General features: G+C 47.7%; 7 protein-coding genes across 7 annotated transcripts; 4 read left to right on the forward strand and 3 right to left on the reverse strand.

Moving 5' to 3' along the window:
* Positions 1-891: 891 nt before the first annotated feature.
* On the forward strand, positions 892-5,845 carry F5J12DRAFT_905029 (uncharacterized protein; the record flags this gene model as incomplete). The annotated part of the gene is made up of 15 exons (XM_051748607.1): positions 892-954; positions 1,002-1,255; positions 3,139-3,184; positions 3,230-3,405; positions 3,451-3,559; positions 3,670-3,773; positions 3,828-4,222; positions 4,280-4,465; positions 4,528-4,666; positions 4,791-4,888; positions 4,937-5,083; positions 5,123-5,212; positions 5,242-5,320; positions 5,418-5,724; positions 5,825-5,845. 15 exons carry the CDS (start codon positions 892-894, stop codon positions 5,843-5,845), a joined length of 2,214 nt encoding a protein of 737 aa, XP_051601031.1.
* Positions 5,846-6,403: 558 nt separating this feature from the next.
* Positions 6,404-7,656, forward strand: F5J12DRAFT_905030 (uncharacterized protein; the record flags this gene model as incomplete). Its single annotated transcript, XM_051748608.1, has 7 exons — positions 6,404-6,483; positions 6,540-6,630; positions 6,673-6,704; positions 6,776-7,051; positions 7,121-7,310; positions 7,402-7,500; positions 7,555-7,656. The coding sequence occupies 7 exons, from the start codon at positions 6,404-6,406 to the stop codon at positions 7,654-7,656; spliced, it is 870 nt and encodes a 289-aa protein (XP_051601032.1).
* Positions 7,657-7,872: 216 nt separating this feature from the next.
* Positions 7,873-8,197, forward strand: F5J12DRAFT_891545 (uncharacterized protein; the record flags this gene model as incomplete). Its single annotated transcript, XM_051747500.1, has 2 exons — positions 7,873-8,011; positions 8,061-8,197. The coding sequence occupies 2 exons, from the start codon at positions 7,873-7,875 to the stop codon at positions 8,195-8,197; spliced, it is 276 nt and encodes a 91-aa protein (XP_051601033.1).
* Positions 8,198-9,617: 1,420 nt separating this feature from the next.
* F5J12DRAFT_38925 (uncharacterized protein) lies at positions 9,618-15,070 on the reverse strand. The gene is made up of 8 exons (XM_051739178.1): positions 14,434-15,070; positions 14,300-14,349; positions 13,990-14,241; positions 13,064-13,931; positions 12,974-13,014; positions 10,796-12,926; positions 10,283-10,739; positions 9,618-10,222 (listed from the first exon to the last, which is right to left on the reverse strand). The coding sequence occupies exons 1-8, from the start codon at positions 14,933-14,935 to the stop codon at positions 9,796-9,798; spliced, it is 4,728 nt and encodes a 1,575-aa protein (XP_051601034.1). The 5' UTR covers positions 14,936-15,070; the 3' UTR covers positions 9,618-9,795.
* Positions 15,071-16,767: 1,697 nt separating this feature from the next.
* Positions 16,768-17,873, forward strand: F5J12DRAFT_823611 (thioredoxin-like protein). Its single transcript, XM_051745401.1, has 4 exons — positions 16,768-16,835; positions 16,885-17,238; positions 17,287-17,489; positions 17,540-17,873. Exons 1-4 carry the CDS (start codon positions 16,804-16,806, stop codon positions 17,758-17,760), a joined length of 810 nt encoding a protein of 269 aa, XP_051601035.1. The 5' UTR covers positions 16,768-16,803; the 3' UTR covers positions 17,761-17,873.
* F5J12DRAFT_823613 (uncharacterized protein) lies at positions 17,874-18,967 on the reverse strand. Its single transcript, XM_051745402.1, has 4 exons — positions 18,818-18,967; positions 18,635-18,765; positions 18,271-18,536; positions 17,874-18,213 (listed from the first exon to the last, which is right to left on the reverse strand). Exons 1-4 carry the CDS (start codon positions 18,822-18,824, stop codon positions 17,955-17,957), a joined length of 663 nt encoding a protein of 220 aa, XP_051601036.1. The 5' UTR covers positions 18,825-18,967; the 3' UTR covers positions 17,874-17,954.
* Positions 18,968-18,976: 9 nt separating this feature from the next.
* On the reverse strand, positions 18,977-21,059 carry F5J12DRAFT_823614 (peptide chain release factor eRF1/aRF1). Its single transcript, XM_051745403.1, has 7 exons — positions 20,836-21,059; positions 20,742-20,781; positions 20,426-20,664; positions 19,928-20,360; positions 19,661-19,877; positions 19,129-19,611; positions 18,977-19,077 (listed from the first exon to the last, which is right to left on the reverse strand). Exons 1-6 carry the CDS (start codon positions 20,916-20,918, stop codon positions 19,307-19,309), a joined length of 1,317 nt encoding a protein of 438 aa, XP_051601037.1. The 5' UTR covers positions 20,919-21,059; the 3' UTR covers positions 18,977-19,077; positions 19,129-19,306.
* Between the last annotated feature and the right edge of the window lie 31 nt (positions 21,060-21,090).

A 21,090-nucleotide genomic window follows, 5' to 3' on the forward strand; every position in this document is an offset into this window, starting at 1 on the left:
GCATGGCTCCCAAGTTTCAACCTATCAACATATATATGAAGGACCATATACAATGTGACATGAATAATCTGCAGTTGTTTCAGTTGGCTTTGTTGATCGCCATTACCCCAGCATTCAAAAGCTCTTGGAATGTGGCACTCAGATTCACCACTGATATATACAGCTATTCATTTGATCATTTTGGTGAGAGATTCAGTGGTATTGAAAATTCATAGATCCTCATCTTTTTTCACAAGCAAAAGGCTGAGGAGATGAAACATACACACTTTCACTTTTGTCGACAGTATGTTTATGCCCCTCCTGCACTGTACTTACATACTGACCATTATCAACAGGTCACTTTCATGCAGCAAGAATTGCATGTCAGCAATGGGCCATCCCTGCCCCAACCTCCTATGGGCCCATTCTGTTTCCAAAAAATTCCTGGCTTTACCATTCATAAATGAAAGGCTGAGGAGATGGAATCTGCATCTACCCATTTCCACACCAAGATTCAGTTGGACATGCATGGTGCACTCCATTTGACTACCCACATATTCACCACTCCCAACCCTGTCCCCAAACCTACTGCTGTGCAGCCTGGGGTTGCATACCATTGCCTAGAGATCCCTGAGTGTATGGACAGACTGCTGTCTGGTGTCAACCTTGGAATTTTGGGTACAGAGCCCAGACAGACAACAGAATCTGTAAGTGAACTTTTTGTGAGATTGGATGCAACTTGGCTGATGTATTGATTAGGACTTACTGCTCCTCACATGGTCAAAATTAGATTGTGAAGACTACTTATCAGAGCTACTCAGGCTGGAAGGTAGATGTGGTGTTTCCAGTATCTGTCCTGACTGCAAGCTTTGACTCGCTCACTTCTGCTGTGACAATTGCCTTAGAGTTGACATGTACTGCCAAGAATGTGCAGTGACTTGTCATGGAGATCACCCATTGCACCATGTGAGGGAAGTGGTAATACACTCAGAAGAGTATTGTACTTATACTATTGACAGGAGTGGAATGGCAGATACTTCACAAGCAAAACATTGAAGGAGTTGGGCTTGATCATGCAGTTGGGCCATCCTATTGGCAAAAGGTGCTGCAGGCCCTGGTCTTTCCTGAAAGATGAGTTTGTTGTTATGCACAGGAACAGGATTCACATTGTCAGCCTTACCTTCTGTGGGTGTGAGACCACAGATTCATATACACAACAATTGCTGTGCATTCACTGGCTCCCTGCACCTTCCAATAAGCCCCACACTGCAGCAATGTTCTGAGTCCTGGAAGACTTTCATCTCCTGTCATTAGAATCCAAGCTTTCTTGTTACGAGTTTTACAGTGCTGTCACACACCAAAGGTGTTTGGTGAGGTGGACATGGATACAGCTGATGAATGGAGATGAAGACCATAGCCCTCATGTGAAGAAGGACAGCCAGGAATGTTGGCAGTCATCCCTCGCACAAGAACAAGTCATCAGTGCCAGAGAAAAAGAAAGGGAGCAATTTAAGTGCTGGCTAAAATTCTTAAGTGCCCGTGTACAGCATTCCAGTTTTCAACATATCTCTGCCATTTCTGCAGATACAGAGACCATTCCCACACTCACTTGTAGTGCTCAGCCATGCAATCTTACCTTCCAGAATTGGAAAGGATTTGCACACTCCACACATTTCTACAGCACTCCCTCCAAAAGACACTCATTTCACTAAGTTCTTCTGATATGGCCACCTCTACATCAATCATTTCACTTGTCCCCTTTGCTAGGGACCATGGCTACATATATCTACCAGGAGTTCCTACCAGCTTCCATCCTGAAGCATCCTGGTACATCCCACCCTTGTCTGTGCCCTCTCAGCCCATCCAGCTTGGACAGCATGTTCTTTTTGTCAGTATGACCTCTAGGAGGATGTTCTTTGGTCGCCTCAGGTCTGTCATTCACTTAGAAAGGTCTTATGTGGTCATTTCAGTCTCTCCAGTCCAAGAAGTGTATGGATCCTTCCTCCCTGCTCCCTGCAATGTCTTCATACCAGTCTCGTCCATCATTCTTCCAAGATTGTGACAGCTACAGTATAATCTACTGTTCTCCACTCTCCCTGATCACATCCATGACAAGTATGATGCACATCTTGCCTCCTTGTTGCAAGATACAGCAGAAGACACCCTCCCTTCATCCTCTCTTCCAACAGAGCCTCATTCATGAAGTTTTTATTTTCTTCATGGAGAGGATGGTTTGGGGGGGAAAGTTGCAATCCCCTATGCTCCTGTCACCCCACAGACCCCCAAAGCTTGACCCCTGTTGACATCTGACTCACCCTGTCCACTTTTGGATGTACTATATCAGTATCAGATCAGTGCTGCCTCTCTGTCATCCCACCTTGGCCTAGAAGCAATCTCTTTGAGATGTGACATGCACAGCCTCCCCCTAATGTGATTCCAGTGTGCTTTCTCAGTTCCTGACATCACTTGACTCATACTTTGACATTCTGACTGTCTTTGACTCACCTATTGCCAATACTTACCAATCTTTTGACTTTGCTTACTGATTCTTGACTTTTTGGCTTGCTAATCCTTACCAATGCTTACCAATGCTTTCCAAGATGATTACCTGTCGCTTACATTCCTTACTCATCAGTTACCAATCACTTACCAAGTGTTTGCACCTTGTTGTCCAAGGGCAACACCCCTGTACTGTATATAAATCACTGTACTTAGATAGCAAAAAAAAAGATGTCAGAGAGCCCCTCTTGCATGCATTTTATCATCACTCAGTAATTCATTCAGCAGCTTTGATAGTTGAGACTTTATTAAGGGTCTAACTATCGTCTACTTTGCTTATCCTTGTCTATCATCAATATACTTCACTCCAAGCCCTCCCTGAGCTCAGTGCAGCTTAGGACATCGAATTAAGTCATCATCCATCCTTCTGTAGGCTGACAGCAGTCTACCCTATTGCATTCTCTCACATTCCTGCTTCTTCTTCATCAGGAGCACCCCCAACCCTCAGCACTCATCTTTGAGTGTTGTAGCTTGCAAAAACCCTCCCAAAGAACAGGTTCTACCATCTAGGTACCACATAGGCACACCACCACTCACTCTTTTTGTCTTTTGTGTTGGTTTTGGTTGGTTTTCACCACTGAACCACACTTTGACTCACAGCACCTTGTCACATCATTCAGATAATACTGGATTAAATCCACCTACGGTGCATTGCAGTTCATGTTGTAAAGTTTGTGCTCAGTTGTGTCAGGCTCGTTACAAACAGTTTTTGAGAATGGTCCATCAATGGCACCACCTCAAGATGTTCAAACATTCAGGACAAGGACATGATCCTGCTGGTGTTTTGAATACAAAAGAAGGTGAATGTGCAGTGTTATGTCCAGTGTGCCCTCAACCCAGGAAGAACATGATGGGGTCACCAGAAAGGTTAGCTATATCTTAACTCCAATATTCAACTAAATTGTTATGTAGAGATGTTGATGCACTTTTTGTCACTCTTGATGCCAACTTTTGCCTCAGACATCATGCAGTCTCAAATAATGAGAACAATCTGAGCCTCAGTCAGGGCTGGGTGTATTTTGTGGAGAACACCATTCCAAGAGATACTTAAGTGACCACCGGCATGATATCCAAGAGGTATGCAGTTGTCCACTGAATGCACTTGCAAACATTTATTTTAATCCAGAAAAGCACATGCTCAAATCACACAATGCGACTGGCATTGGCATGGTTGTTTGTGCCAGGCATGGCATGAGGCTCCCAAATGGGATAGTTGACCTACAATATGGTGAAAGGTGTGTATCATTTACATCCAATGTGATATCATTTCATGAGTGTAAAACATACAGATATGTGAATATGGACTATGCATTTGCATCTGCACTACACCACTCAGATGTGACTGTCCTCAAAGTTTTGTACAACATTGCCTGCCAGTGGCACAAGAAGTTATATCAGCAGATGGACCAGATGCCACCTTCTTTACAGTCAAACTTATGTGACCAGGCTGTTACATTTCTCATACCCAAGTTTCACCTTCCTGCCCACATCGCCTCATGCCAATGGTCCTTCTCCTTCAATTGGACCAAGGGTGTTGGTCAGACAGATGGCGAAGAACCTGAGCATGGATGGGCAAACCTTAACCCTGCTGCTTCAAGCATGAAGACCATGGGCCCTGGTCATTGTCAAGACACACTGGATGACTACTTTGGTGACTGGAACTGGAAAAAGCTTATTGGACTGGGTTCACTACCATTTCTGATGATTCAATGAGGACTGATTTACCTCCCGTTCATCATAGGTGCTTCTCTTCTTAGGAAGGTAAAGGAGGCCATCCCTGAGTGCAATGATCATCAACGTGACTTTGAAGAATTAACATGGTCACTCAAGCTCAAGTTTCCTGAGCAACTCACTCTATGGAAGCAGCAGGTAGAGGACTGGGAAGCCGACTCAACCAAGCCTAATCCATTTGAAGTCAAGAATGACAGTATGTACAGTCTTGAACAAATTTTTGTTTCCCTTCAATTCATCTATACTGTACCTTCACAGGTATCACACAAGCTAGTATCTGCTTACAATTGGCAAAGGATGAGGCTGATGCACTTGTAGGAGGGAGTGAGCTCCTACTACATCCAGATGTAACCCCGAGCATTCTCATTGGTGCTGGGATTGACCTAGAGGATCAGCAGTAAGTCACCCTCTGTGGGACATCTGTTGATCTAACTCCTGCAACATAGACAACATCTGTGTGATGCCACTGAGCTGGCATTGTGTGTCACAGATATGCACAAACTCAGGGTTCAACAATGAAGCAATGCACTGGTGAGGCAAATTGAGGCATGGCAAAAACTTCAAGTCCTGTTTATTGCTAGTGTAAGTGCCCTCCAGGATGAGTGGCCAGAGTTTGCCAGTTGACCTCATTCCCTGGAGGACATCCTGTTGTTCCTCCCATCACAAGTTAGTGGCAAAGTCACATGTCCACCGAAATTGGCAATGATTGAACTTCAACTCAGGGAGGGTCAAGTGCATGATGCATTGAATGATCTGCACCAGGGTCTTCGATCTCATGCATACATGCTCAAATTCAAGGATCATTTTTTATGTGGTCAAGGAGCCAACACCCACACATGAAATTGTCTCAAAGCCCTATATACCAAGATAAATACTGCTGCTACAAGGTATTGTGTAGCATATCAAGCATTAACCATTCTTGCCCCCTGGTTGGACAAGTTGGGTGGAGGGACAAGCTTCGCCCACTTGCAGACAAGGACATTAGTGCACTCACAGATGCTTATGACCTCCAGCCTGGAGAGGGATGGCACCATGTTTCTTGGATTTGGTGGTTATACAGGTACAGTGATCATGCCACAGAGAAGGAATCAGATGACAGTTTTCAAGAGGGTAAGCATCTTCTAGCAGCCTCATCAACCTCACTTTAGTGCTAATCTTAACTCCATATTAGCCATCCATGTGGAGTGGTGCAAAGCACATGCATGCACACACCACTGGGAAGAGGAGGTTAGGCTACTATTTGAAGAAAAGCAACATACATTACAGTTTCTTGAGTGGCATGCAAATTGGTGGATGGGCTGTGCTAGTGCCATTGCAACAGGTGACAAAGCTCTCTCCAATGGGTGTCATGCATATGCTGAGCATCAGGCAGAACTTCAGCATCAGCTCACAAGGTCATTTGCTGATATGTGGAAGGACACACAGTGTTTCTTGGATGTTGCCAATGCTTATAGTGTATCACCCTCTCCTATGCTCAGAAACATCTTAGTTTCTATCTTACTGCTTTGTAACCATGAATTGACTGTGACCATGAGTATCTGTGTATTGCACACAGTGCCATAGTGCCATAGGGTAGTGTTGCTGTTGGATTATTATACTAATCTTATTGCCATCTATACTACACATGTTGCAACACCCATTGCAATGTGTTGCAGCACCTTGTGTATTGTGTGCGGTGCCATAGTGCCATAGGTGTTAGATTTGGCAAGTCCGAGTCGTGAGAGTCACTTTCCGTTTTAAGGCTTTATTTCATATAGTACTACTTTTGTTGCAATGCATTGCAGCACCCATTGCAACATCTATACTACTTTTATTGCAATAATATTGCAATAATTCATGGTTGACATGCCATCATGAGTGGTGCAACAAAGCCCAACAGTAGTTACCATGTTAGTTGCAACAAACTGGCATGAACTTGTGAAGCCTCAGAGCACTTTTAAGCAGGACTGTGTCAGAAGTATTAGAACAATTGTCTTCCTCTCCTCCTCCTCCAAGATCTCAGTCACCACATGCTCAACTGGAATGCCAAATCAGTGGAAACCTCTGCATACATATCCAGCTCACCAGCTCTGTCTTGACTGACACAGCTGCTTACACAGCACCCCTTGAGCAGATCAAACCACACATCCACCACATGTGGAAAGCTTGCTGTACAGACAAGGAAATTTTGCAGGAGGTGCACAAGCATATTGACACTAACCAGTATGGCATCAGGTCAGTACATTTATTTGATCTCAAGCATGTTTTAATGCTGACAAAATACATCTTAGGCTAACAAAGCTGAGAGCAATCTGCATGAGACTTGGCTTGTATGGCACATGTCAGCAAGACCACTTGCCAGAATCTATCCAGGAGGCTATGGTGGAACTATGACAGACCTATCCAAACACTGGAACATGTGAGATGATCAGCCTACTTTTTCACAAAAAGCAGATGTCTGTTGCAAGGAATGATCATTGTCACTAGTCTGACCCTTCATACACCTGATATCTGAGAAAATGAACAGGAGTGTTATTCATGATTGCTTTCTTACATATGAACCTGAACTCATTCAGCAGTGCAAGACTTGCTGCCTGAGACATTGTTATTTCTGGGCTGCTGGTGTTAATGATATTTGGGCTGTGGACCAACACAACAAGTGGCTTCACTTTGGACTTGTGCTACATACTGCTGTTGAACCATTTTCTGGGAAAATATTATGGATCTGTGTCTGGCACTCAAACCATAACCCACAGCTGATCTTAACATATTTCCTAGATGATGTCAAAGAACCCAGCCATAAGTTATCTTCTTTCTGGCACTGAGTACTAATTTCCATGATCCTCATAAATATTCCATTAGTAACTCAAAGTGATCCTGGCACTGAAAATTTTGGCATTGCAAATGCTCAGTCCATGCTTCAACAGTGGCATGATGCAAAGCTCATCAGCACACTTCAACACAGATGGATGCTACACAAGAAAAATATTACACCTGAAATCATGTGGTTGCAGCTTCAGCATCAGTTTACCCCCAGATTTGAGGTTATTTTAGAACAGGGTGTAAAAGGGGGCTGGTATGACATTGATAACATGCTTGGATGGTATCTATATATTTCACTGTGTAGTGTTCAGCTGACAGTGTTGGACTAAGCTCATCTTTCATTGGCTATTCATCCCATGGCTTCAAGAAGAATTGCTGGCCTGCAAGGACCATGTAAATAATACAGCAAAACATCACAACCATAACAAGGTGAGCAACTGTCAGTGATGTATATGTTTCATAGACTCATGGACCAATCTCAAGGTTATGCTGCATGGCATTCCAAATCTTATTTACAAGTCTGCAGGTGACTATGGTGCAATAGATTTCAAGGTGAGTGTCAAACTTCATCTTCTTCATATTTGATATTGTATGTTCACCATGAATGATAGGTACAAGTAGACCCAGTAGCCATTGAACATGTCTAGAAGCTCTATATCACACCAACTCATCTGGTCATTGACTTAGTCCCTCCTGCATTCAGTGTCCACATAGAGAGCTTCTATGTGGACATGGGCCATCCATCAGTTACTCACCAGAACATGTGGGCTATATATCTGGCAACATGCAGATGCCCTTGCCATGCTCAACTTACATAGCATTTGTCCTGCAGCCAAGGATTATGATGATGATTCATTTCCACTTTGTGAAGGCCAGGCACTTCTCTTCAATGAAGATGGTGATTATTACATGGGCAGTGTGTGGGGTGGATTAGGTCTTGGTAAGTCATGTTGTCAACTGTATATGTGGTACTAATGTAGCTGTCTCAGGCAATGAGCATGTGCAGCAACTCAATGAACTGGACAATGATGACCCTGTTTTGGATGATGTCAATGAAGAGGCAGCTGTTGTTTTAATGGCTTTTTCAGATGACAAGGGGCAGAATGACTCTGACACTGACTGGTAGATAAACAATATTGTGATTGTTGTTCTTAGTTGTTCTTCATAATACATAGTCAATATGAAATGTGAAGGACAGTACATGGAGCTACCTAGAATGATGTGCAAAACTCCCAAGTACAATGCACAAAACTCCCAAGTATGATCTGCAAAACTCCCAAGTACAATTTGCAGAACCCCCAAGTACAATCTGCAAAACTCCCAAGCCCAAAACATAAAACTCCTAAGTCCAAAACACAAAACTCCCAAGTCTGAAGTGTAATTTATCGAAGTCAAATATGTAATTCACAGTATTTGAGGTCCTCAAATGCCAAACCCCCAAATGCAGAATGCAATTCACCAAAGTCTGAAATCCAGGGGAGCATGATGCTCTGGCTTTCCATACAAACCCATACCTAGCAGTTCCTCTAATATCTTGGAGGCCGGTCACTACATGCTGACAAGACCGAAAAGTGCATACATCTCCTCATTTCTGATTGACCCTTGCTTATACTTCATCATTGCACCAGCTGCCAGAGGAGGTTTCTGAAATGGTCCTCCCGAATTAGTTGAAGCTTACCCTATTTTAACAAATCACTGGGAACACAGACGGACGATCAGAAGCAGTGGTGCCGCAGGTGATCATACACCCCATGGCTCAGTAACTCGTGTATGTATATCATAGGGCCTAATCATTGGCACTAGTCCTGATTATGTTTTGCAGAATGCTGCTTTGTGCAATGCAGTCTGCCGACGAGATCAAAACTGCTGCATTACACAACACCCCAGTACACGCCGTACCCGTGGAGACAATTTCATCGGCCTCGAAGTTGCCCATATTTTCCCTTTGTCGCTTGCTGGTGCGAGTAACGAGGTAAGAGTATCAATTCAACTACTACTAGTACTAATTTCAGTCCAAATTTGTAAATTACATAAGCAACTTGGGCGCCTCCCTCCTGGAGTCAGGGATCTAGTTCATGGTGACAAAGCAAATGCGCCGTACAACGCATTCCTTCTTCGTGCAGACATCCACAGGCTGTATGACGATTACCAGTTTGGGATTTGGACCAAGGTCAGTGAGTTTAAATGCCACAGTCGTCAACATCGCTGATCAGCACGTGATTACATAAAAGGGAGGGACCTTCAGAACTTGTCGTTTTGAACGAGGCGCAGCCCCACAGCTGGAGGGCATCCACACTACAACTCTGCCTGGAGGTTCTGACGCTGCAAAGCTGTTTGATGTACACTTTCTTATTTGCTTGTTGCGGCATGTACTTGGCACAGGGCGGCGAAAGAAGGCTGGTGCTATAACTTTATAGTGGATTAGCACTACCTACTACCCACTGTAATTGGACAAATTGGGTCGCAAAAGTCATCCGTTGGGTCCTTCCTGACCCTTGTCCTAGACTCTCGGAACTATTGTGTTCGATGTATAACATGATATCACAAACAAATTACATATAACAACACGGTATCATCGTGTGCAAGAGCAGGCAAATAATCGTTGGAAGTGGCCGTCGACAATGTTTCACGACGATGTACAAGACTGCCAACAGTGGCACCACCATCTTCAAGCCCCGGGACTTCAGTTCCCTACGGCACGTCCATTCAATACATAGTAACTCGTCATTCTTCCATCGCATCCTCCCCCCGTCTGCTTCCTGCTTCATCCGCGTCTTCGGCATCCTCGGCATCGTCGACGTCAACGTCCTCGCTCTCACTTGGAGCGTAGTTCTCATCTAACTTTCGTTTAGCTAGAGTTGCGAAACCTTCTTCGGTCTCATCTGAGAGGCTGGACGGCGTTTCCTCAACGGCCGACTCCATGGGATCTTCAGCCTGACTAGGTCGTTCCGGAATTGCCTTGACGCAATCACACAGGCGAGCAAGATTCATCTCGAAATTGGGGTCGCTCAGCAAGTTACGTGCACGTTCTGCGGCGAGTCCTTTCGAAAGCGAGAGATTGGTAGCAGTGACGGGTCCGACCACCACAACGTCATGCACGACCACGGAGATACTATCATTACGTCGCAACTCCATATTGCTTTGACTTTTCCTGTAATGTAAGGATAGAACGTCAGATAAGGAAGTTCAGAGTCAGAATCATAACACTTACTGGAAGGCAATCCGTTTACACCCTGCAGTGGCAGCCCACACCATGAGCTCTGAAACAGGGTCACGGGGGAGATTCGTGGTAAGCACGTCTAATATGTCGCTCATCACCACCTCGACAACTGCAGCCGTCCGCTCAAAGTTATAAGCACTGTCAATCAGCACTGCGCCAATCAAACTTTCCAGCACATCGCTTAGCGCCTTCGGCGGGTCGTACTTCCATCCTTTCACGATTACGTCCTCTGGCATAAGCGTCTCGAGAAGTGGCACATGTCGGTTGATCGCTGTGCTAAGTTCAGCATTGTTAATTAGCAAATGCTTGTGCAGCCCGAGACGTTTAACTGCGATGGACGCCAGCGTAGGGCCACAGACAGCACGAGATCTCGCAGCAGATAATTGGCCGGATGTTGCCTCCGGAAACTTTTGAAATAGGTGGCGCATCACCACAAGGTCAATCACAGCTACGTTTGCGACAACTCGTAAGGACTAGGTCCGGAAAATATGGCCCTGGACTCACCATCTCCGAGGAATTCCATGCGCTGATATGACGCTCCAGAGGACGTAGCAAAGGATGGGTGCGTAACCGCCTCAACGAGGAGCTCACCCCTGTGGAATTCGTATCCCATCACAACCTGCAGTTCCGAGAAGAGAGGTGGCACAGGTGACGATTCCGGTGGACGCGAGAACCTTAAACCCCACGGGATCACGTTACCTATCGACACCCCAAGGGCATCACCCGCACGCAAGGCCATCTCAATCCCCCCCGTCAAAAACGCAGCACCGAGGGTAGCCTCCATACAGTCTTGTAAACTACGTCGGGCGAAGGACCTCTGCACGGCATGGCACGAATTCAACATGTGCGTCAACATGTCCTCTCCTTCGGGGATCGTGTATCGCCATATATGTACGTTGTGTCCCTCTGAAGTCAGGAACCGCTCAAGGCCAATCTCTGTGGCACGCGCCAGGAGGGTCCTGTTAGATACGCTGCTCTGTCGCAATTGCGAGAGCTGTCCTTCGTGGCGGTGCGGATACTTGTTCATGACATGCACCGTAGTAACAAGCTTCAGTACCGAATCGCCCAACGTTTCCAGACGCTGATTGTTCCATTTCGCATTCGTCGTTGGCAGGGCGGTGCCTTCAATGAGGAGATCGTCGGTGATGGGGGGCAGGCCAAGTTGGAAGCGAGCCTCGCGGGCACGGTAGAGATCCGTTGCACGCCTACATATGCGCGGAAGGAAGAGAAACGCCCGATACACACTTTCCGAGAGATGCATCCGTCTACATGCGCCTTGGGGAACGATAGAGCCAATAGGCGCAGTCTGCGTCCTGAAAGCATCTACATCCAGCAGTCGACCCATGGGACGGTATAAACCCGACGGACGTCGTGGGACACTACGGACCTCGATCAGGGGACAGTCAGTGGGGACGAATGCTTCGCGTGTCTTGCGCGTCCAACGCTCCATAAAATAGTCCTCATAAGTTGCATGTGTCGCTTCGCGCGAACCGGGAGGAGGAACAGAACGTGCAGTGAGATCTTTTCGGATGTTGTGCAATATCAAAGCTCGACCGTACTGGTTACAGTTCATCACCATCAGACGGTCATAGTCAGCCTCGGTGACACTCGTCCAGTCATACGTGCCATAGGGTTCATCGATGACGCGCTGCATAGCTTCGAAGTCAATACAATTATGTTCTGTGAGTGGAACAACGAAGCAAGTTATCGGCAATGTGATAGGACGACCTGTGACACAAAACCAGAGCCCGGCTTTGGTATAGTCTTCAAGCATGCGTAATTTCTCCAACTCTTCGTCCGCATCGAAAACAAGCTCATCCGTGCATCGCAACGAAATTGTTTGACCTTCACTCATCAGTTCGAGCGCTGGCAACTCCGTGCCTGTCACCAGTCCTGCAGAGTCAATGCCATCGATCGTGATGACATGCATGCGTAGACGCGGTCCCAGCGTCCACGGATCTCGCACTTGAACATCCAAAACCTCCGGAATACTTGACACGTCCACCAGCCTCCGTCCGTCTGCATCGTGCTCACTCCGTCCCTTCGACCCCGTGATCGGCAGCAAATAATCATCAAAAACGTCCAGCTTGTGCAATGTCTTGACAGCCAAGAAGGCTACAGCACGCTTCGCCTCCCGCTTCGAGTGTCTCGGTGGTCCGCGGTAGACCAACTTGTCGATAGGTAGCGGAAGGCTCGCGGGAAGTTCCAGCACAGCCGCGTAGTCGCCTGAGTACTTGGGCGTTGGTGGCGGTGTGTAGGCGTCATGTGGGATCAAAGAGCAAAGGTAGTTAATGAGGCCTATCGCACTCCCGTACGTGAGCACTGCTCCAGTGGATGGAACGATGTAACGCTCGCGGACTGCAAGGTCTTCGGGGTCGTCTTCCTCCAGCTCGCCCTCTTCAGAATCGGAGGACATGCCAGGGGAAGTGGGCCGCGTGGGGCCCTCGCGCGTCTGGTAGACACGCTTAAGCTCCGGCTCAGAGGACTGGAACATGGTGTAACGACTCAGGTGCGCCGTGTGCCCGGCTTGGACCATGATAACGAAACTAGAAGATTTGGTGCGGGCACGTCCGCGCGACTGGACATACCCCACCATATGATGAAGCGGATCGAAGCGAATTACGAGGTCACAGGCCTGACCAAAATTCAGCAACGCACAACTAAAATCATGCCGAGACCTACTGGGAAATCAAGACCCTCTTCCGCGACAGACGTAGCGATAACTGAGGCACGTAAGTCAAACCATTGACAACAATACAGAGAAAAACACACGAAGGTTGAGTTCCCCCTCTCTAAACATTCTCACTGTATCTTGCTGTCTCGCCAGTCCCATACCCTTCACATCCGCTCGTACCGAAACCGCTGCCTTTCCTCTGCCACCCCCGCTCCCACCATTCTGTCTTCCACTGCCATGGCCACCACCGTGACCCACCAATTCGGCACAGCGAATCTTCCCTCGCAATTCTGGCACATTTCCTAGGATCTTGGCAAGGCAAGCTGCAACTTGGCGTTGCTCGACAAAGACAATACCATGGAACGCGGACGTATGGTACTCGAGAAGCACCTCCGTGAGGGCTTTCACCTTCGGTGAGCACCAAGCAAGGGGAACCGTTACGGGTACAGTAGACTGAGCTGTTGGTAATTGGTGAGAGCTGGGGGCCATGGGAGTAGAAGACACAATGGTGGAAGTGGGGATGGGCGAGGATGACGATGAACGCGAGAGCGAGGATGAATGTGAGGGCGGGGAAGAATCGAACCAGGGTTGAAAGTCGGTTAAAATTGCATCGATTTGTTCAAGGTCAACCGGAACGGGAGGTTTGGGCATGTTTACCGCACCGTCGACATCCATTGGTGCAAAGCCATAGTTTTCATCATCATACAAGGAGAGTGGATCGCCTAGCTGTTCTTTCCACGAAGTCTCAATTTGATACAAAATCTGGCTTATACGTGGGCGAAGGTCGTGATATATGAACAGGTCGGCACAGTAGGGGCCCAGGCTGTTGCGCGTGACATGGTACTTCATAAGAAGCTTGTCCCAGGGAATGTCCACATCGTCAGAGCGGAAATAGTTAAGAGTGTCCCACAGGTTGGGATTTAAATACAAATAGTGGTCGGGGGGAGGGTAGTACTCTTTAATGAGCTGCAAGTACAAGTTGTATTGTCAGTGCCATTAGAGTCACACACTCTGGACCACACACCTCGACCGGCCGCGGGGAGTTTTCTAGTAACTCAGACACGTGTTCCCGGACGGCAATGACTGTGGCATCCAAGTTTCTCTCTAGCGTTTGAAGTGACCCTTCGGCATCCTTAGGGTTCCATATCGGTGACGCAGTCATGCCAAATATCTTGGGTCTCTCGGCGGGATCAACTTGGAAGTATTCGCGCATGATGCCATTATATGCATGATTTTTCCTTGTGTGATGGCACTCGTCAAATATTATGAGCGAAACCTGATCATATGTGATAAGAGAAACAATGAAACGCTGACACGATATGGCAAAGACATACCTTATCTATACTCCAGTGGGAATGCGTCAATACGTTCAGAAATATCTGAGCTAAATGCGTCATCGCATCAACACATGCCCATCACGAAGGTGAAAGGCCCCGGACGGGTCCGAATTCGGAAACTTAGTACTTACCTGTCATAACTACTACGTCTGCGCCCTCGAATGCCGCCTTCCAATTTGCCCTATCTGATAGCTCTAAATCGAGTCTACCGTGAAACTTGCGAACCCGCAGTGGGGTCTGACTAGAGATAAATGAAGCTTGTTGCTCGACGAGGGCAACCTTGGGGACCAGAAACACGACGACCTTTCCTCGGGCATAAGGCTGAAGGACTATCCATTTGATGAGTAAAACGGATATGTAGGTCTTTCCACTCCCGGTGTCAAGTGCAGCGATGATGTTGCTAGACTGAGCACGGGTGAAGATTTCTTCCTGATATTTTCGGGGCATAAACACCTCCATGGGCGTCGTCGTCGTCGTCGTCGCCGTCGTCGTGACATCCGTAGCAGGCTGATGTGGTTTCTGTGGTTTCTGAGACTTGGACTGCGATAATATGACTTGGGAATGAGGGACTCCAGGAAGCGAATGAGATTTAGCCAAGATGGTTGGCGACTTGATCGTCTTCGTGATGATCATCTGTGTTGAGCAAGCCTGAGGGGAACAAGTTCAACACGGATGATAATTACGACGACGGTCCACTTGCTAACCAGCTTGGATGCTACGACAGACGGAGGTGGTCAGATGGGAGAACAGCGCATGTGCACATTACGGACTACTCCCGCCGTCACACCGTGTGACCGGAGTGGAGTGACATCACTGCGCGATGATCCGGCTATCGTACTTACCGGTTACTTCAACTAGTAACCGGTAAGAAAGCAAAGAATTACTGGTACATTTTGGATCAGGGGAATGTCTAATGTACATCACAAGCCCAACACAACCAGCCCATTTGATGTCGCTCGTCTGAGTTGCCGCGTCGCATCGATGTCCGGAAAGAAGAGCATGACGGCACAAAACAAATGAATCCAGGAACTCTCACCTTCGCAGGCACCCTTGGCGGATCAGCACCTCCCAGACCTCCTTATCAAACGGGGTCTGCCATTTGGGGTCGTTGGGATCGACGACATGATCAAAGACACCCACCTCGTCACAAGAATAGTCCACGTCATAATCCCAAAAATCGCCATGAACATCATCACCAGGAAAATGACATCACAAGCATCGCTGAAAGTGGACACGCAAGAACTCGTCACTAGGCCGCAGTAGATCATCAGAAAAAATATCGGGATACGGAATGGGGTTCCAATGGGGCATAATCGTCGTATGAGATGGAAAAAAAAAAAAAAAAAAAAAAAAAAAAAAAAACAATACGATAACCCTTAAGTGTAGAAATATTCGGATCAAAACAAGGATGAAGAAGATGAAGGAAATCACATCAACATCAATGCCGAAGAGGTTCCGCTTGAACAACTCTGCAAACGTCTTCCCGTAAAGTAAGCTCATTCGATTTAGTTAGAATAGGTCTTCACCCAACTTTTGGTCCGTCTCAAGGCCGTAACTATCGGACGAAAGTTGGTGTCAACACACGAGGCAGAGCGTCAAGACAAGGAACCACCACCTTTGATTCGATTATAGGAGGGTGAATCCAAGTTACAATGAGCGGGCCATTGTTGGTACCCGCACCTGTGACCACACAGCGACCACGATCTCAAGATACGAAGTCTTCGACAAAGTTGGCAGAAATGTCGTTTTTCTATGTAGGCTGGTCAGGACAGCATGCCAATTTAACATATCATACATACCAAACGCGCATCTGGGTCTCCCATGTAGATTTGTTCTTCATCAAAAAAGGATAACTTTAAGAATTCAAATTCAAAAGGTTTCGGACAGGCTTTCCCTACGGTGCAGAAAATATCAGCCACAGTCATACCGCAAAGAGCGACGATTGTCGATTGCATACCAGGGAATATGTCCAAATCACCTGGGCGCAAGGGTGCATCTGAAGCGCAGGGAAGGTCGTCTCCAACGGGGACGACCTCATACCTGAAAAACTCATTCAACGATGAATGGGTGACCTCCACATAGTGCCGCGTGGAGGGCCTGAGTCCTCTCAACACAAGAATGTTTATCCAGGTATAGAGCGCAGAAACTGGGATGGGACGGCGTGGATAAATATAAAGTCCTGACGAATATAGCTCCTGAGCTAGCGCGATAAGGAATTGGAGATTCGTACTCGCACCTCCGTGCAACTGAGCATACGTTGACCATATGAACAAGTTTCGCTTGAGGACCTCCAATTTCCCGGATAGAACATGGTAAAGCCGGCACACATTGTCAGACATGTCGGTTGCTCACCAGAAGCTCGTCACACATGATCACAGGACTTTGTGTGCCCAATACACGCCAGAACGAAAACCTGGGGTTGTGCCATGTTCGTGATTTAGGTGTTAGCGTGGGTGGCGCCACAACGCCCCGCTCAAACGCTGACATCACCGATCCCGATCATGACAGTAAACCCAAACGAAGACACAGAATTGTAAGTAGTTGGTAGTACGCTCCCAAGTCATCCGTAAAACCGTTTCCAGCAACGACGCTCTCCGCAAACACGGTATCATACCGCCTAGAGAAACCACGCCTGAAACTCCCTCACCACCCCCATCGCCGCCCCTTGAACAGGTCCTTGACGATCTCACACCCGATAGATTGCGTGAACTAGGGGAAGAAGTTGTTGATGATGACCTCCATCGCACTATTGAGTCATTCAGGCGACAGCGCATCGCCGAGGAGCGCAAAGATCAGAAGCGAGCGCGGTTTGGACGGGTCTATCCTATTGGGAGAGATGACTATACGAGAGAAGTCACGGAGGCTAGCCAGATAGACGAGGAGGGTGATGACAAGAGTAGAGGGACCGGCGTCGTTTGCTTCTTGTACAAGGACGGGTGAGCACGCAGCGAAGTTTACATTATTGCATCCTAACCTGTCCACAGCATACCGAGGAGCGATCGCACTTTTGAGCACCTTCGCACTCTCGCAACCCGTTATCCACGCACGAAGTTCGTTTCAATCGTGGGCGACAAGTGCATCGCCGATCTCCCAGATTCCCGGATACCCATGTTGATCATATATCGGAAGGGTGAGATCAGGAATCAGGTTGTTGCATGGGGAACAGAGAGGGAAAGGCGATTAGAAGGTGCGTTTCTTTTGATTGTCCTGCAATGCACACAGTGACACTTTACATAGAACTAGAAGCCGTTCTTCTACTCTGCGGAGCTATCGAACTTCCAGAGCGTGGAGGTCGTAACCGCGAGCAGGACGGTGAGTCAGATGACGACGACTACGACGACCCCTCCGCTCGCATGCGCTCTGCAGCCACGAGCACCAATACTCGTTCAGCAAGAAACGTGCGTGGGCCAACGACAAAAGGCAACGACTCGGACTCGGACTTTGAGTTTGACATGTAGCACCAAGGTAGCTGTACCGATAATTTAGCTGACATGGTTCAAGATGTATTCTACCCACAAGGAAACTTTCAAAAAAAAAGAGCAGGTGAAGAGCTACATTGCAGAATACGTTTACATATAAAATACCCGATATTCACAAGATATCCGACCGGAATACGAATACTTGTTCGGCGTGCAGTTGACGCCATCGCCAATCAAGCTTGAGCAACAGTAACCGGATTACCTGTGGCTTCTGCTGCAGGCAGTCCCAGTTCAGCAGCGGCTTTCGCACCTTCTGCCTTTGCCTCGGTACTTGTTTGCTCTTCTTGCGCTCCTTCGTCCTCTCCACCGCCTTCCTTAATCCCCTCCCCTTCCTCTGCGCTTTCTTTAGTTCCTTCCCCCTCTTCCTTCGCCCCTTCTCCCTCTTCTGCGCTTTCCTTGACGTCCTTGCTGCCAATGACAGTGGCGTTGACCCTATTTGACGGATTAGCGACGGAGGTTCTCAACTCACAGCACCATAGGACCCCTTACGTCAACATAATATGGACAGTATCCTCCTCAGCTTCTCCCCCTTCTCCTGGAGCTTTCAATGGAGTTGCGATCCGCTTACTTCCCTTCCACCCGAAACTGCCCGTTGAGAATGAACTCGCTGTTAAAGTGGTTGTAGTTAAGATGGATGCTTGTTCTTCACCCTCCCCCACCGCCACAGTTTCACCTTCCCCTGGGAACGGATTGAAACTTAGTGCCAGGTGAAGGGGTGCGGCACGAGACTTGAAAGCGGAAGCAGTAAGCCCAGTCTATGTATGGTGGCATGACATACAACAGTTCGAGGTCGTAGTACCAAAAGCCAATGAGCGGGCATGCTTAGCAGAAAAGGACAGATGGCAACCCTCACTTTGAGACGTGCTGCACCCTTAGCTCCACCTTTTCCCGATGCTCTTCCCCCCTCTGTCTTTTGCACTTTCGAGCTCCGCGTTTCGCGTTTCTCGGTGGCAGAAGCGTCGTCTGTTCGAGATCGCTTTCGTCCTGTCAGGTTATATGTCAGTAACTCAAGTTCCTAGAGTCACTGTGTACGCACCGGCCATAGGTTCAGAAACAAATCTATCTGCGCGTATGATAGTGGCAAGAAGCAAAAGTCAATGGATCAAGATTTCCCGTGTAACTTCGTTACTAGCGCTGGGAATTTCTATTGTCACTGGGCCGGTGGAATGGTTCTGCCCCTGTCTCGTTGCTTTGACGTCACAGGCGCCACGTTTGTTCGATTACTCATAAGCTATTCCCACCGACTACATACCACTTGACTACACAATTACATAGCACATTCTACAGACTTATCATCTACGCGACCATCAGTAAAAAGATTCAAGGAAGATGCAGACGGAGACTCGCCGTTTAGCAGAGCATCGCTTGGATGGCTGCATCCCTCATCGCAAGATATTCCAACTCGGCGTTGCATCTGATCAACACCTCCGACCCCATATCTGCCGCTTTCTCCCCACTTTCCCTCCGCCCCGCCCTGCGTGCTACTAGAAGAGGACGGGGCTCCGAATTGGAGCCGACGAAATCGTCAAATAGCCTCGTCATCAGAGAGGAACTCGTCCTCATCGTCATCGACAGAGGCCAAGTTCGCCATATCGACCTTGTACCTCAAGAGACCCCCGATCCCACCGAAGCCCTTTACGAACTGCGCGCCTTCTTGCGACCGGTTCGTAACAAATTCAAGTGTAGCACCGAATTCTTTGTATTTCTCGGTGAACCATTCAAGGAGCGATATCGGTTCACTGGCTTTTTCCATTTCCAGTCCTGTAGATTTGTCTAGGAATCTCTCGCGTTCCTTCTCTTGTTCTTTCGTCAGGTAAATTATGATCTCCTCTGCATGCGGTCAGATGGGGCAGAGAGTAAATGGGAAGCAGGCAAATACCTCCTGCAGCATTGCGAAGGATAAAGCGGGTTATATCCAAGCTCTCCCATACGACCAATGTCTCAACAGCACCAAGCTCAAGACACTTGAGCGTATCGTCCACTCCGAAACAGTACCTGCCCGTGTCTTGACTAATTTCATCGAAGTATCTTTGGATAAGCTTCTTTTCTTGTACAAACTTGACATTCGAGAGTGACTCTGCAGCCAGTTCGATAGCCTTGACGGTGATGTTTAGCTCTCACCCACGGCACCAGTAAAGGAACGCACTTGATTGAAGCCGTTCTCACCACCGTAGCTCACGTCCACCACCTTGATTATCTTGGAGCCCAATCTCGGATCAAACATGTCACTCTGACTCAGTTCAGTCTTGAAATCTGCACTTCCAGCGAGAACCAATCCAGACACGTTTACTTTGTCGTTCGTGATGAAGTGTTGCACAGCAAGTTCCGCGACCTTGCGGACGTAGTTGTGCCGTTTTTCGTCGCGGAGACGAGAGAAACGAAGCGCGGACTGACCACCACGACCGTGTTTCTTGGGGAGGTCAACGGTAAATTTATGGATCACGTCACGCGTGTTGCCAGCCAGCGTCCCGAAGAGAGTACCGTTACCATCCATGACGATGAACCCGAAGCGTTGGTCAGACTCGAGGAGCTCCGAGAGTGCCTCTGTGTGGAACTTGTTGTCACACAAGTAAAGAGACCTGTATCGATCCAGGCAAGAGTCCATGATCTGATCCCAGTTTAGGTAATCAGACAGCGTACGCACGTATTAATAGGTTTATGAGGTTCGAAATCAAAGGATACTTTCTTTTCCTTGCCTTCATCGGTGAGGATCGTCCCAACGAAGAGGACAAGCCCATTTGGTGGGACGCGAGTGTACAGTTTTAGACGCTGTTGCGTACTCGTGATGGCAGATAGCACGGAAAGTCTGTTCACACGCGACTTGATATTAGATGCAGTACCATATTCCTGCGTCAACATCGAAACTGCGCGAGAGATCTGGTCCTGCAGGATTCAGATCAGTAAGTCTGTATCAATCGTGCGCGGGAGGAGGGATCGAACGGTCGGGCACCTTTACTCACCTTGGGGGGGATGATTAGGCTGATCATTGATGTTCCAGCGCTGATGGGTGCCATGAGCGAACTTGTACAGCGAAAAAAAAGGAGAAGAGAATACCCTCTTGCTGAATCCAAGCTCTTGATGAGCTTTTTGACTTTCCACATCTGAATATTCTGCTCTGCGAGGTCTTGTTGACTCATGACGGATCGTCCAAAGGGGAAAAATGCCCTTCACAGTCTCACAAATCTTGCTGCTTGGTTTGACGTTTGGTGTTTTGTAGATGAGAGTTGGAAGGTTGAAAAAAAAGCAGCCCCCACCTTGCCGATCTCGATCTTATGCGAGCTGGCAAATACAAGCACCGCTGTGGGGAGT

The sequence above is a fragment of the Pisolithus orientalis genome (assembly GCF_024613125.1).
Source record: "Pisolithus orientalis strain OTSU chromosome Unknown F5J12scaffold_10, whole genome shotgun sequence".
In the NCBI taxonomy this organism is placed as follows: Eukaryota; Fungi; Basidiomycota; class Agaricomycetes; order Boletales; family Pisolithaceae; genus Pisolithus; species Pisolithus orientalis.

Bases quoted from the DNA above. Each gene is read 5' to 3' on its own strand.
- F5J12DRAFT_823613 (XM_051745402.1), bottom strand. The intron at 18,537-18,634 runs GTGAGGGTTGCC...CACCATACATAG, and splicing joins AGGGTGCAGCACGTCTCAAA to ACTGGGCTTACTGCTTCCGC. The intron at 18,214-18,270 runs GTAAGGGGTCCT...TCCGTCAAATAG, and splicing joins ACTGTCCATATTATGTTGAC to GGTCAACGCCACTGTCATTG.
- F5J12DRAFT_38925 (XM_051739178.1), bottom strand. From the start codon at position 14,935: ATGATCATCACGAAGACGATCAAGTCGCCAACCATCTTGGCTAAATCT. The intron at 14,242-14,299 runs GTATGTCTTTGC...ACATATGATCAG, and splicing joins CCCACTGGAGTATAGATAAG to GTTTCGCTCATAATATTTGA. The intron at 13,932-13,989 runs GTGTGTGGTCCA...TTGTACTTGCAG, and splicing joins ACTCCCCGCGGCCGGTCGAG to CTCATTAAAGAGTACTACCC.
- F5J12DRAFT_823614 (XM_051745403.1), bottom strand. From the start codon at position 20,918: ATGAGTCAACAAGACCTCGCAGAGCAGAATATTCAGATGTGGAAAGTC. The intron at 19,878-19,927 runs GTGCGTTCCTTT...ATCACCGTCAAG, and splicing joins GTGAGAACGGCTTCAATCAA to GCTATCGAACTGGCTGCAGA. The intron at 19,612-19,660 runs GTATTTGCCTGC...GACCGCATGCAG, and splicing joins CCTTCGCAATGCTGCAGGAG to AGGAGATCATAATTTACCTG.
- F5J12DRAFT_823611 (XM_051745401.1), top strand. From the start codon at position 16,804: ATGACAGTAAACCCAAACGAAGACACAGAATT. The intron at 16,836-16,884 runs GTAAGTAGTTGG...AACCGTTTCCAG, and splicing joins CCAAACGAAGACACAGAATT to CAACGACGCTCTCCGCAAAC. The intron at 17,239-17,286 runs GTGAGCACGCAG...ACCTGTCCACAG, and splicing joins TGCTTCTTGTACAAGGACGG to CATACCGAGGAGCGATCGCA.